The sequence below is a fragment of the Leptonychotes weddellii genome, chromosome 3 (genome assembly GCF_054177405.1).
Source record: "Leptonychotes weddellii isolate Sample4059 chromosome 3, ASM5417740v2, whole genome shotgun sequence".
Classification (NCBI taxonomy): Eukaryota; Metazoa; Chordata; class Mammalia; order Carnivora; family Phocidae; genus Leptonychotes; species Leptonychotes weddellii.
In genome coordinates, this window is record NC_138371.1 from 71,522,886 (window position 1) to 71,537,357 (window position 14,472).

The window sequence follows — 14,472 nt, forward strand, 5'->3', positions numbered from 1 at the left end:
GGTGGCTCAGTCGGTTGAGCGACTGCCTTCGGCTCAGGTCATGATCCCAGGGTCCTGGGATCGAGTCCCACATCGGGCTCCCTGCTCTGCGGGGAGCCTGCTTCTCCCTCTCCCACTCCCCCTGCTTGTGTTCCCTCTCTCGCTGTGTCTCTCTCTGTCAAATAAATAAATAAAATCTTTAAAAAAAAAAAAAAAAAAAGAGAGGAACTACAAGGGATCAAAGTCATTGATATTCTTTGCTTTTATGTTTTGCCCCTGAAATTAGTGGCAAGAATTCTGATTGTCTTTTCCAGTTCAGCTTATTAAAGTTGGAAACTGCCTGAGATGAACTGCTAGAGCCCATAATATTGGTAGGCTTTCTTTTATCCCCTGTAAGACTTCCTAAATCTTTCAAGATTCTTTTAATTTAACATCCAGTTTCCCATCACTAGCTGACCAGTGAGTTAAGTACTCAGGACTTCAAAAGCTTTAATAATATCAAGAATGCACTTGCAATATGAAAGAAACATTGGTTGGTTATTTTATAATTAGCATTACATATTTGTCATTCAGCCATTTTATTTTACTGAATTGTATCTGCCATTTTTTTTTTTAAATGGTAGTGGATTCAGGATCTCTATATTCTAGGAGCAAAGAAATAAAAGTGTACTTACCCCTATTATTTCTTTTTTCCTCTTAGAAATAGGAAAGATGACCCACCTGAGGTTTTATCTATGCACAATAAATAAATATAAAGTGACGCACATCCCGTGGGAGAGTTTATCTGTATTTACTCTCATGCCTAGCTAGTATTCTGTAATGCACCAACTTAAAAAAAAAGTTAAAATTAAATTGCAAAATTAATTTCTAAGTTTTATAAACTTTTTATTAGGAAATGTTCAATAGCAACATCCTAGATAAAACATGTTACAAATTATATGTTAGGTTTCATGAGACCCTCCCCTCTATGCTAGAAAGGATGGATTTCATAGTCATAAAGAAAGACCTGTCCACTCTGTCTCAGTATCTCCCCGCCCAAAGGAATGTAAAAGAAATAAACAGAACCTGCTCCAATTCTCAACGTAGGAACTGAAAAGTGCTCTATCTTCTGTAAAAACTAGGGTGACCAACTGTCCCACTCCCCCCCCCGAATTTTCCAGATTTGGACACTGATAGTCCGAAGTACCCCAAAACACTCAGTCCCAGGCAGATCAGGATCAGCCTTGATTCGGGTGCCTTCTCCGGGAAACTTTGCTCTGTGAATGGACAACTAGACAGATCGTTAAGTACTTAAAATTTTCTTAAAAGCTATTGCAGATCTTCTTCCTTTCCATTGAATTCAGCATCAGTCTTTGCTTTCCCTGGTCCCTTTCGTCTAGTTCTCTGAACCACTGGGTGAGCTGGAGGCCTAGTTTTCACTGTTCTTATATTTATAATGCTTTAGTATTTCATTTTGCCCAACAAGCTTATCCAGAAAAGGCACCTGCTGTGCCTGGTTTTCCAAGAGTTTGTTTTGACTCCTCTGCTCATGATGTATTTACTTTAGCAGCCGTGCTATTTCTGCCCACCTCAGCTAAAGAAAATACCCCGTCCCAGTATGTCAGAGGTGTTTGCTGTGGCAGAGCTTGGCAAACAGCTTCATGTTCCCCTATCTTCGGCATTCACCAAGGGCATGCTATCATTGAGTGGGTCCCTCTCTCCTGCCTGTGACTGTCCCATTTCCCACACCCTCTGCCGCTGATTAGATAGCTGTCTGAATCCAAACCCCATGCTGGAGGTCTCACGTATTGCACAGTAAGGAACTAATTAGACTTGAACCTTTAAATTTTTGAAAAATTGGCAAAGCTGATTTGCATAATTCACGGGGCTGCTTCTCTTTGAATTTCATGTATAATTTCTTTTAAAAATGTATGCCCTTATACTCACATTCTAACACTCTGGTCTCATCAGCTGTGTTATTTCCTAAACAGTTGAAAAGAAAAATTGCCACAGATACACAGACTGTGAAATTCTTCTTAGTTGAAAATGAGACGCATATGTCAGTATTCATTCAGAAGCTGAAATTTGCTTTCCTCTGTGCTTTTGAAAGCATAAGAGCAGTTTCAAATCATCTTCCATCATACAGCTGTCTTTTTAGCAGGTGCAAAAGCATCATTTCCTAGAAATGATTGAGGCTTGAGCAAATAGCCATGTGCTGATAGGTACAAATTCTGTCCATTGGCAAAGAGGAGTACTTTATTAAAATGACTTGTAATAAAGTGTATGTTTAATTGTATCTGCAGAATGACCGTGTAACATGTGGAACAGTGAAGTGGATATAAACATTATTCAAATAATACCCTTTAGTGGGGGCTGCCTACCTGGTTTTTCCCTTTCTGGGCTTAGTGGTCCTGACTGTAATAGTCTGGACCCTCAGTCCAGGGGTCCTTGGAGGGTTCTTTCACTTGGGACTTTATGAAAGCAAAAAAAAGAGGTTTTGAGACTACATGTTGTTGAGAACCCACATTATAGAATGAGACCTATGTAAGTGAAGTATACAGTTAACATAAATGAAATTATATAAACCACAGACTCCAAATCATATACAGTTTAGAATTTGTGAACAGTTTTAGCGTGCAGTGGCTGACAGAGTGGGCCTTCATTCCTGGGCTGCCCAGTGTCATCCTTCTTCCTGGGTCATCTTTCTGAGTCTGTGCATACTCTTTCTGGGGGGGGCAGGGGGGGACTGTTCTCGTCCCACTCAAGTTAGTGCTGCAGTGCTGTCAGAGAATGCAAGTTCATATCAGAGCACGAGGGACAGTTCTCAGATCCGACGTCTGTACCTGTTGATGGGTTACATTAACGGGGGCTGGGGGCTTTTGATGGCCAGAGGTAGAAATTCCCTTGAGTTACTTTTTTTTTTTTTAAGATTTTATTTATTTATTTGACAGAGAGAGAGAGAGACAGTGAGAGAGGGAACACAAGCAGGGGGCATGGGAGAGGGAGAAGCAGGCTTCCCGCGGAGCAGGGAGCCTGATGCGGGGCTCGATCCCAGGACCCTGGGATCATGACCTGAGCCGAAGGCAGCTGCTTAACCAACTGAGCCACCCAGGCGCCCTTCCCTTGAGTTACTTTTGTGGAACAGGGGAATTATCGTAAGGGTATATGTTGACTGACACTGTAGGAACCAGCTCTTTTCCCATTCTCTCATGGGCCACATGGTCTCTTTCTCCCATTGAGTCTTCTCTTTATCTGTTCTCTTCCCTCTACAGATAGAATTCTTTGACTTACTTATAATTTCCCCTCCCTCGTAAGTTCGACTTTCACCTGTGTCTCTGGGCTTCCTCCTAAATTCCGAACTTAAAGCTGCAGCTCTGAACATTCACTGGCTCAGTCTCTTTAATTGTTCTGAATTAAAGTCCCAGTGTGACTTGGAGTATTAAGGATTTTAATACTTGTGTCTCCCACTAGAAGAGGGGAGTTTCTTGAGCATAGCGACAATGTCTGTATTCTTTGCCACGGTATACTTAACAATGCCTAGCACAAAATAGGCACTGAGTAAATATTTTATGAATAAATAAAATATGCAAAAAAAAATCTGAAATCTACTAATAAGAGGAGAGGTTTCTTTTTCTTTTTTTTCTCCTGAGGGGGTAGGGGCAGAGGGAGAGAGAGAATCTTAAGCAGGCTCCACGCCCAGCGCAGAGCCCAACGCAGGGCTCAGTCTCACGACTCTGAGATCATGACCTGAGCTGAAATCGGGAGCCAGTTGCTCAATAGACTGACCCAGGTGCCCGGGAAAGGTTTCTACATGAATTGGCTGAGTCTTCTCAAATACCAATCAGTTTGGACTGAAGTCACCTTATTCTATGCCTAGTTGCTGAACATTTCTCACTATTAAACATTTCTCACTGACTTTCAAACTGCTTTGCAAATTAAGGTCAAAATGTTCAGTAGAGATCAATGTGATGAAAACATTCAAATAGTAAATGTTGGGAAAGAGGTGGTTTCCATGGTGACTTCTGCTTGAGGGAAGCCTCACACCGAGGAGAGTGAGTCAGCTAACCTATCACCAACTCATAGTTGTCCAGTTGCCATGAACCTACAATCTGGGCACAGTAGCATTGCTGGTGGCAGTAACCCTGTATTGGATTCATTAGTGGCAGGTTCTTATCTTGGCAGAATGAGCTTAAAAGGAGGTAGGGAGTGGCAGTGATGGTGCGAGAGGGAAGGTTTGAATCCAGCTGTTTGGAGTTGGGAGTGTGATTTCCCTTAGCTATGGGATGGCTTTTCTCTTTGCGAGGGGCCACTGTTTTCTGACTGTCCATCCTGTCTGTGTTCCCAGCCACACTGCAGTGACTCTGAAGTGCCACTTTGCTCCTTTGGGGTGGAAAAACACTTCCTGATTATAGGCCAGATGTTGGACAGAATCCTTACTGACAGAAACACGGATACCAGACACTTGCTGTATGACACCCCTTCCTTCCACGATTAAATACTCCTGGTCCTTGTTTTAACTGTTTCACACAATGATCTTTTGGTAGCAGAAATCACCTTAATGTGGTTTTCTAGTATTAATCCTAAATCTTCTTTCCCTATTATTTTATCATGAGACAGATAACATTTTTACAGGCATTCTGAAAATTATCTTAGTAAATGTTATTCCCTTCGACATAGTTACTTTGGAAGATGAAGTATTTGTTCCAATGATATGGTCATTGCCCAAAACGTTTTTAGAACTCCTCTTTCAATGCTATTAACTTGCTTCTCTTGTATTCTGAAGTAAGTGTAATTGAGCTCTATGGATAAATCTGTGGATAAATATGAATGTTTTTGCTATATTCTACATATAATACTTGTACACTCACCTCATCTTTTTCTTCTAAATAATGAAAGATCTAAGCATTGAATGAGCACTCCCATTTTCGTGTCAATGTCCAAATTTGCACTTGGTTAACTGTGCAGCACCTCACTTGACTTTAATTTTAGAAACTGCCAGTCCAGCCCCTCAAAAGTGATATTTGGTACTAGATATTAGAAATGCTATTATCTGCATTAAGTGGAATTTTAGGTTTCGTTGCCTAAAACCTGAGGTATAAGTAAAATGGATTTTTTCTTTTTCTTTTTTTTTTTAAAGATTTTATTTATTTATTTGACAGAGAGAGACACAGCAAGAGAGGGAACACAAGCAGGGGGAGCGGGAGAGGGAGAAGCAGGCCTCCCACCAAGCAGGGAGCCCGATGCGGGGCTCGATCCCAGGACCCTGGGATCATGACCTGAGCCGAAGGCAGACGCTTAACGACTGAGCCACCCAGGCGCCCCTAGCTGGAGTCTTAATAATTTTTATTTTATTTTTATTTTTAAATTTTTTTATTTTTTTATTTTATTTTTTTAAAGATTTTATTTATTTATTTGACAGAGAGATGAGAGAAAGCACGAGCAGGGTGGGGCAGGGGAGGGAGAAGCAGGCTTCCCGCGGAGCAGGGAGCCCGATGCGGGGCTCGATCCCAGGACCCTGGGACCATGACCTGAGCCGAAGGCAGACGCTTAACGACTGAGCCACCCAGGCGCCCCAAAATGGATTTTTTTCTTGTCATCTGCAGGAAATGTTTGATGTCATACTGGATGAAAATCAGCTGGAAGATGCATGTGAACATCTGGGAGAGTACCTTGAAGCCTACTGGCGTGCTGCCCACACAACCAGTAGCACCCCCATGACCCCTCTGCTCGGGAGGAATTTGGGTTCAACTGCGCTCTCACCATATCCCACAGCAATTTCCGGATTACAGGTATTGTCACTTTCCACCCATGTTTTTACAGCCTTACGTTGAAGATTGTGCAGAGAACTTGATTGGGATGAAACTGGATTATCCTTAATCTGAAGAGGGAAACATGGGTGGGCATTATATTAAAAAAAAAAAATCCAAAATATTACCTCACCGTGGTCTACCCTAGGCAAAGTTACCCACAGTGGCCGTTGCCAAAGAACTTTGCTCTCTGTTAATGTATAATGACTTTTACTTAGACAAATTAATCCCTCCTGTGTCTAAACTCTACCAGGATACTTACTCCCTACTCAGTGCAACTGCCCATTATCTCTCCAGGTCACTTCTTAAAGATTATACGTTGGTGGCAGTGTAAGACACCATGGCAAGCTAAGTAAGATGTTTTGGGGCAGATGGACCTGTTGACTGCCCTTAACTAATCCTGCCCCACAGGCTGCCAGGCCTGTCCCCTAGCTTGCTCAGTACAGAACGTGGACATGAGTCGAGCCCACTGTGTTGGCAAACAGTGACAGATCCTTGAGTTTTCTTGTGTGGGCGTCCATCTTGGTCAGTGGCTATGGCAGGTGTCCTTTAGGGAGGCTGGGGACAAGTGCAGGAGGAAGAGGCTTTCTCTTCTGCTCTTCTAGTGCTTCACTCAGGGCTAGGTGTGACGAGCCAGAGACATTATGATCCAAAGTGAATTTTGCCTTTCTAAATCAATTATTATTTACCATTTGTCAAGAGCCTGCTGGAATGGAGTCCAACCCACAGCTAGCTAAGGAACACATAGTCAATTGAGGCCTCTTGTATCATGACTAGTTTTATATTCGTGGGTTATAATGATAATCGTAATTGTAGATCACGTAGAGTTAACTCTGAGAAAGGGCACTCTCTGAAACGCTATTCTAACTGTATTACTTTGCTGCAAAATTTCATCTTTGTAAACAAAAAACTGCCCTATAAACGAATAGCTTTGAGGCTGGAAATGAACATGGGAAATGTGCTTGTGTAATATACGGTATATTTGTATGCACCAGGACCATCTCTTGCCTGATTTCACTGCCTGTGTGCTAAGCCAAGTGTAGTATCTCCACTGACTAGTTTGGATTGGCTCTAAATTGTACATGGTGGGATGAGAAATGGATGCATGAAGCAATATGCTCTCTAACGTAGGTAGAAGTGAAATGCACTTTGTTTATGAATAGACTCATCACCTCTAAGACATCCACCTAGGGGGGTTCTCCCAGTTTCACGTGAGTTAACATGATGCCCTTTATCCTGGGTATTTAATTGTTAGACTCCTGGCTGGGGTTAAAGGCACCGGCTGTGGCCGTTGAATGATTTTCCTGCTGTGTGAAGGTGAGTGTCCCTTAGAGGAAATGTATATGGGTCCTTGGTTTCATCAGGATCCTGCTTCTTGACTGAGGTGACCTACCTAAGTAGAGAGACATAGCTATGATACATGTTTTCCCATGATTTGAAGGAAAATGTTGAATAACAGTTTCTGAGCCATCAAATAAGTGTTTGACGGTATTAATTTCAATTAATGGTATTAAAGGAATTTAGTTTATATCTGAAGATAATTTTTGCAGGACATTTTAGTGGAGGAAGCAAGAATTGTAAATATCAGTTAGCCAGCTCTAGAATTATTGCATACTCCATTGGAAAGAATATTGCTGAGAGCCTTAACATTTATGTATGATGAAGAAACAAACACATTATTTTACGGGCAGCACAAATCATAATTGCACGAAAATATTTTTAAAAGGTATAAGGAACATTCAGCTAGATAAAGGTGAAGTGTGTGACTTCAGGGGAAGAAAGATTTTATCAGTTCAAGAGAGAAATAAAATAGCAGACGCTATTCTGAACTTTAACTTATTTCCCAATAGTAAAATGATCCTCATTTTTGCAGTAGAAGTGGAGTTATTAGGTCTTCATAGATACATTAAGTTCCATTCAGCAGTTAACTTTCAAATTTCTATTTTTAATAGGAAGCATAGTCGTGTAGCATCTTGTAATTAAATTCACAAACTATCAGCATTTTCGTATCTTTGCATGTTGTGCCCCAAATAAAATAGACTAGATCTTTTGAGTAGACCATTTGTGCATCAAAATGCTTTATTAAGTCAGATATTTAGCATTTTATTGTACAGACCCTACTGTTTTACGTACATTTACATCTTCTAGATGAATGAAACTGACATGATGTAACCGATGAACTATCTGATATTTTTAGAGTCAGCGTATGAGGCACAGCAACCACTCCACGGAGAACTCTCCAATTGAAAGACGAAGTCTAATGACCTCTGATGAAAATTATCACAATGAACGGGCTCGGAAGAGTAGGAACCGCTTGTCTTCCAGTTCCCAGCATAGCCGAGATCATTACCCTCTTGTGGAAGAAGATTACCCTGACTCATACCAGGACACATACAAACCCCATAGGAACCGAGGATCGCCTGGGGGATATAGCCATGACTCCCGACATAGGCTTTGAGTCTGCAGAAGCAAACAAAAAATTCATCTGCTGACAATTTGCCATAGCACTGCTAGGATAAACCAATCATCTTAACTTGGCAAGTACAGCACAGTATTTACTGTGCTTATGGGCTGTTGTCATTTGATGCTAAATAAGGGGCAAAAAAAAAAAAGTACATTATGCCCTTAAGTCTAGATGGTTATTAGATGCCCAGTCATATAGATATTTTTAAGCTCAGCATTTACATAACAGTACCTTTTGTTTTCTTCATTAGATTTAGACACATTGATTTGTAATTTAGGGTATTTATCAAGGCACATATAAAATAATTTCCCATGCTGGAAATTCCAAATGACCAGTTCCAGTTGGAACCAATTTATAAACCAATTCCTGTTGGAATTTGGGCGAATCGACTAGAAAGTCTACTTGAGCATGTTGCAGTCAATTTAAAAATCTGAAAAAAAAAAAAAAAAACACAAAAAACCCAAAAACCTAATAATAAGAAAATCAAAATACCAAAAGAAGCCAAAACCAGGTATGGTATTTATTTGCTGGAATTTAAATTTACACTTAAAGTTGGACTGTATAAACATTTTAACATATGTTAATGTTGACAGAATGGCTTTTCAAACTTACCAAATGTATTGATAGTGCCAAAAAAACCCACCTCAAATTAATGCAGAAATTATACGCTCTCCTCAGATTTTAATATTTTTGTTTCTTTCCTGGCACAGCTGTTGTATTCAAAGTGTTTTGCTTTTTGTTTAGTCCCTACTGTTAGCTTGTTTGAAGTTGGCAAAAAAAAAAAAACCTCAAAATTTCTTTAGCAGTGAGAGAGAATAATATAGAGAAGCCCAATCATAGCTGATCACGGGACATGGAAAACGGGGTGTTGTTTCCCCTTTCCTCTCTCTGAGCACAACTACATACATCCAGGAGTCTGAAGTCAGACAGTAAGGATGGGCACAGATCCTCCTGAGTGCGAAGCTAAACATCTCCAGGTGGGAATTCATCTCTCCAACTTCCCACAAACATGGGCCTGTATTTCCTGCCAGCACAATTGCATATCTTTCCATTGCTTCATTCAGTCTCTGTCTTTGAATATATGAATGTTCTAGCCCTTCCCCAAATTCTTTATAGTCATGCTAAGGACTTTTGTTTTACATGGAAACATTCAATTTTGATATTGAAAGCTGCGTTTATACAAAATGATTAAATGAAAAATGTGAAAACAAATGATGAATTTAAAAGCTTGCAATAAAAAGCAAACTCACAGATTCAGAGTATATTTGTTCACTAAAATTACAGCATTTTTATTGTCGAGAATTACAAAGAATTTGGAGATTGAGCTGCCTTATTTCTAATGAACACTCCTCTTCACCTGTTAAGTCTTGACAGTTTTTCGAGTGGCTAAAATTACAGAATTGGTGACCTTCTGTCTTATGTTATCAAGGAAGCCTTAGATGCACTATGATTCAAGGAATTATTGAAATTGACCCTTTTATACAATACACAAATATCTTTCAGAAAAGACTCTTGTTTCTAAAAGTCCACAATGCATGAATTTTTCGAAAGCCCCAGTAGGACGAGGCATAAAAATCCCTTTCTACTGGTACATGTCATGAAGCCTATATTTGGAAAACAATAATAATTGATTTCTATTACCTTATTTTCCTCCCACGCCTTTCAATATTTACGCTCTCAAAGCATGCACCCATTAAATAATTTTCCTGACTATAAAAATAAATTCCATATTCTTGATTAGTTATACATATCTTGAACCCCATCACGACCTCCCACATTCCCTCCCCTCCTGTTCACTGTGCATACTCCATTATGAACCTGTTTAGCTATGATGAGGATGCCTATAATTATGTAAGTTATCTCACATATTTGATACAATTGAAAATATGGGCTCAGTAAATTCTAAAAGTTAACATGTGATATTGACTTGTGAGGTTCTTTTGTCATCTAGTGAAGCTTACAGAACTTTCAGTTAAGACATGTGAAAGACCTGTATCCATTAGACACCTTAATAAACATTGAACCTGCCATTACTGAATACTTTGTTAGAGCACAGAAGAGCATTTTCCAGCAAACGAAAATATATTTATTACATGTACAGCACATATTTGCATGAAAAAGAAAACATTAGCCAAAACATTTTTCTATATGCTTTACTGGTTTCTTGTTTGTGTGCATTAAAGTATTTAATTGCAAAGAGTGCACCAAGGTGATAAATTTAGACTAGACAGCTGTTCAGCTTTTTCTGTAGTAGCATTAGCAATCTGGTCATTTAACTACTTTAAGATATTTACATTTTATGGCAGGTAGCTGCAACAGCATTTACTTATATTTCCTAGTCAGCAAGATTACCATATTATTTCAATTTTTAAAAAGCACTTGTTTTTAAAAGCTTCTTAAAGCCTTGTTTCTAAGTCTTCCATGTCATGCTGATAAAGAGAGAGGTCTATTCAATATCTGTGCACAAAACCAATCTGTCGTTTACCATCAAGTGTCTGTACCTGTTTTGCTTTGCATTCTTATTCAAAAGCTAACAATCTTGGAAAGGGTATAATTATAGTATATTTTCTTGATGGACATATTTGAAATTTTACTTTGATTTGGCATATTCTTTTCCATTCCTTTTGTAATAAGTTTATCTTCTCCAAATAAATAAGAGATATACAGTTTCCTTTTTTTAAGTGTTAGAGTTTACTGTGTAAATGATACTAAAATACAGATATATACTAAATGAAAGTTTTATTTTTGCCAAGCATATCAAGCAACTTTAAAAAATACGTATTCCACAAATACTTTGTTTTTAACTTATTTTATTTCAAAATAGCAAATGATAAGCAGGAGAAACAACTCTTACAATGTTTTGAGGCGTTTTACCTTGTATAAATCACATATTCTGTAACTTCAGTATATGTAATATCAGAATATGTAAGTTACATATTCTGTAATTTTAGTCTGCGAACATGTAACACTGTAGACTCATGTGACAATGTGAAAATGTAGTTCTGGGAAAAAAGAGAATGCAATTTGTCAATCCTGATGTTAATACTCAAGGCTATAATGTGACTCCAGTATTATAATCAACAATGTTATCTTGTTTACTCCAATATTTAAAGCAACACTTGGAAATGTTTATAAATGACTGATGATTCTCTCTTATCTTTATACAGTTCTATTGGAAAGCAAAATTGAAATTAACAATTTAGACTGATAGTCTTTCCTAATAAGAGAGTCTTAATTATGTGACGATATGTCATTGCACTTAGTCCTTAATGAAATGAATTTTTTAAATATAAAACAAATTCTAAGAAAATTATTTGTTCCCTTTGAATAATTTGTTAATTACTTTAATTATTATTGTTGTTGTCTGCAAAATGTATTTTTGGAATGTTAACCACTTTTCATACCTGCATACTTGAACTTGTCTTTTGTGTGGGGGCCTTAAAATTCATAATAGGAAGCTAGGGCAGTGAAAGGGAGGGAGAGAAGGAAATTATGCCAAAAGATAGTTTGTAAATTTAAACCCTTGAATGAACATATCATAAAATGTTGTGGAGACCCAGGATGTCAGTCAAGAATGTTTCTAGGCAACCTTAATTTGCATGCTAGTGTATTTTTTTAGTTATACAATTTTATTTTGGTATTTGCTAAAAAATAAAAATGATGTAATGCCACTGTAGAAATTGCCCTATATATTAATATTTATACTACCTCTTCTCTAGAGAAGACAATCTGTCTTTAAAGAGAAAAACACTTTTCAATAAGTAGTAATCAGATTTATTACTCTTACTGCTAACCTAGCTGCAAAACTAAATGCATAAATTCTTAAAATATACATTCCCTTTAAATTTTAAACTGTTTCCAAAATACTCTTGTCACCCTTCTTTTCTTCCATGTTAGTGGAGTTTTCTTTGAATTGGTTCACAGTTTATCAGGACACAAGGTTAATTTAAGAAATCGGTCATCATAGGGAACAAAACAGACTGCAAGGGGATTGCCTTTGTGTGCAGTTTGTTACAATATCTAGCTCTAAGCCTAAAGAGTAGATCCAAAAACTTGATATTTAAGTGCAGCTGGTTTGGAAATTCAACTTTTGTTGATCCTTAATGTCTCCTGTGGACAGTTAGCCATTTCCTATGTAAGGGTATGCATTATCTTGGACTCCCATGTCATTGGAGCAAACTTCATATAAATGTTTTAAATAAATGGGACTGTACCCCTTATTTCTTTTCTATTTCTGCCTTTGTGTTGCGTGACAATGTTGCATGTTTCCTTTTTAATTATATAAAACTCATCTTTGAATGACTATATGAATGAAAACATTATAGCAAATTGTGTAATAAAATTTGTTTTATTCGTTCCTCATATCTTTAAATATTGTTAATACTCTGTTACTAAGTTACTTACTCAAACTGTGTCTATAGGACAGAGAACAGGCCACCTCTTTTACATAATTATGATCAAACTAGTCAATACTATAGTAGTTGTCAGCAGACAACAAGGATAACTTTTTTGTTGTTGACTTAAACAGCCAAGTTAGTCAAAATAGTTAAACTGGTTTATATGGGCAAAGAGCTACAACATTCAAAAATTACTTTTTAAAGATTTCTTCTTTTATTAAAATGAAATTTCTCGAATGAAATACCCCCTCTTATAGCAACTATTTTTATCTACTTGTGGATGGTTTAATCCCAAATGCTTCCTATAATTGAGGGACAGTATGAGAAGACTAGAAAATTTATCTCATCAGATAAACTTGAACAAGGGCTGTAACTCCCACTTACCATGAGAAACTTACAAGTAAGAGTGAATAGCAAGAGTGTTGGAGAGTCATAGATACATATGAAACTTTCCTTTGTTTCTTTTGAAGTATGTAAAATGTTTGCAGAGAGATGGTAGAAAATGTTACTAATGAATTTAGACTGGTCTGGGGAGTATACTGATGCATCCTCTTGGAAAATTATTAAGTTAAAAGGAGAACTACGTAAGAACCCAAAGTGGCTGGCCTCTAGCTTTTCAATATTTTGTAAGTGTTCCTGATTATGTTTTGAACACTCAAATTTCTCAACAAATGGCTATATTTATGTAGGGGCCACTCTTGCCCTACTTGCATGCCATTTTTCACACACTTTTAACTGAAATCAGTGTGAATTCTGTATGCATAAGGGATGTATCGAAGATGCAGGATCATTAATGCTATATTGTTGCATACTATTTTTCATATGCCTTACAATATTTTCTGGGATGTTATTAAAATGAAAACATTTTATTGCCAAAATAAATCTATGTTGTTACTTCTTATCTGCATTAGCAGTAGAAAAATAATGTAGCAAAACATATATTGTATAGTACAAAATTATAAAAGATATATATTTTGCCAATAATATGAAAATAGATTGAGGAGAAAGAAGCACATTTGTTATAGCACAAACTTATAACAAAATCCACTGTTAAATTTGGCAGTCGTATTTTTTAAAAGTATATAGATTTAATTCTAAGTTTTATCAGATTTATTTCATCTACCATCTTTTTAACTTGCTGCTTGATACTTTTCCAGCAATTTACTTCATAGCCTTGCAATCTGTGGATGTAATTTATTTTATTTTATTCCCTTGCATAAAATTTATTAAATGTTATTTTGTGATAAGACTCATACTATACTTACTGTTCTTATTTCTGCTCCTTCAGTAACAGCTACAAAAAGTAATGGCAAATGAGCTCATAGGGCTCCTCTAAATTTTGGACATGTTTGAAATGTTTTATATTTTTCACAGCCTAAAGTCAGAATGATAAATAAAGATGTCCCAACAACAACAAAAAAGTAAAGTATTTAGGGATTCTTTAATTTGTTTTTTATTGAATACTATTTTGAAACATAAGTTAAAGCCATTAGCTGTTTTGTTTTTGTTTTTTTGAAGGGGTAGCGGGAGGGAAAAACATAATTTTATTAAAACTAAAAATAAATAAGGCAAGTTGATGTAAAAAGATTTTACCAATTATTCTGAGGCTGTTGATATCCCAAGCTATTGCTGTATCTCCAGGTACAAAGTGGAAAAAAAATATTGCCTTTGTCAAATAATTTTTTCCTTTCTTTAAATTTTAGTTATATATTTTAATAATTTACCCCCTTTTATTTTTCTTATATAGGTAAATGTGTAGCATTCTACAAGGCATGCTGGGTAAAATATACTATGCAAATGTATACAGTGCTGCATGTTTTGTTCTCCCTCTGCTTTAGTGGCTTTA

The 14,472-nt window shown here is 37.2% G+C and overlaps 1 protein-coding gene across 2 annotated transcripts in view; it reads left to right on the top strand.

Annotated features, from left to right (window-relative positions):
* The window catches only part of CACNB4 (calcium voltage-gated channel auxiliary subunit beta 4), a 137,239-nt gene extending 124,638 nt beyond the window's left edge, over positions 1-12,601 (top strand). For both annotated transcript variants that reach the window (XM_081814453.1, XM_081814455.1), the window contains 2 exons: positions 5,562-5,747; positions 7,963-12,601. In XM_081814453.1, coding sequence (XP_081670579.1) covers positions 5,562-5,747; positions 7,963-8,223 — 447 coding nt within the window. In that variant the 3' untranslated portion in view covers positions 8,224-12,601. The remainder of the gene's footprint in view (positions 1-5,561; positions 5,748-7,962) is intronic.
* The last annotated feature ends 1,871 nt before the right edge of the window (positions 12,602-14,472 follow it).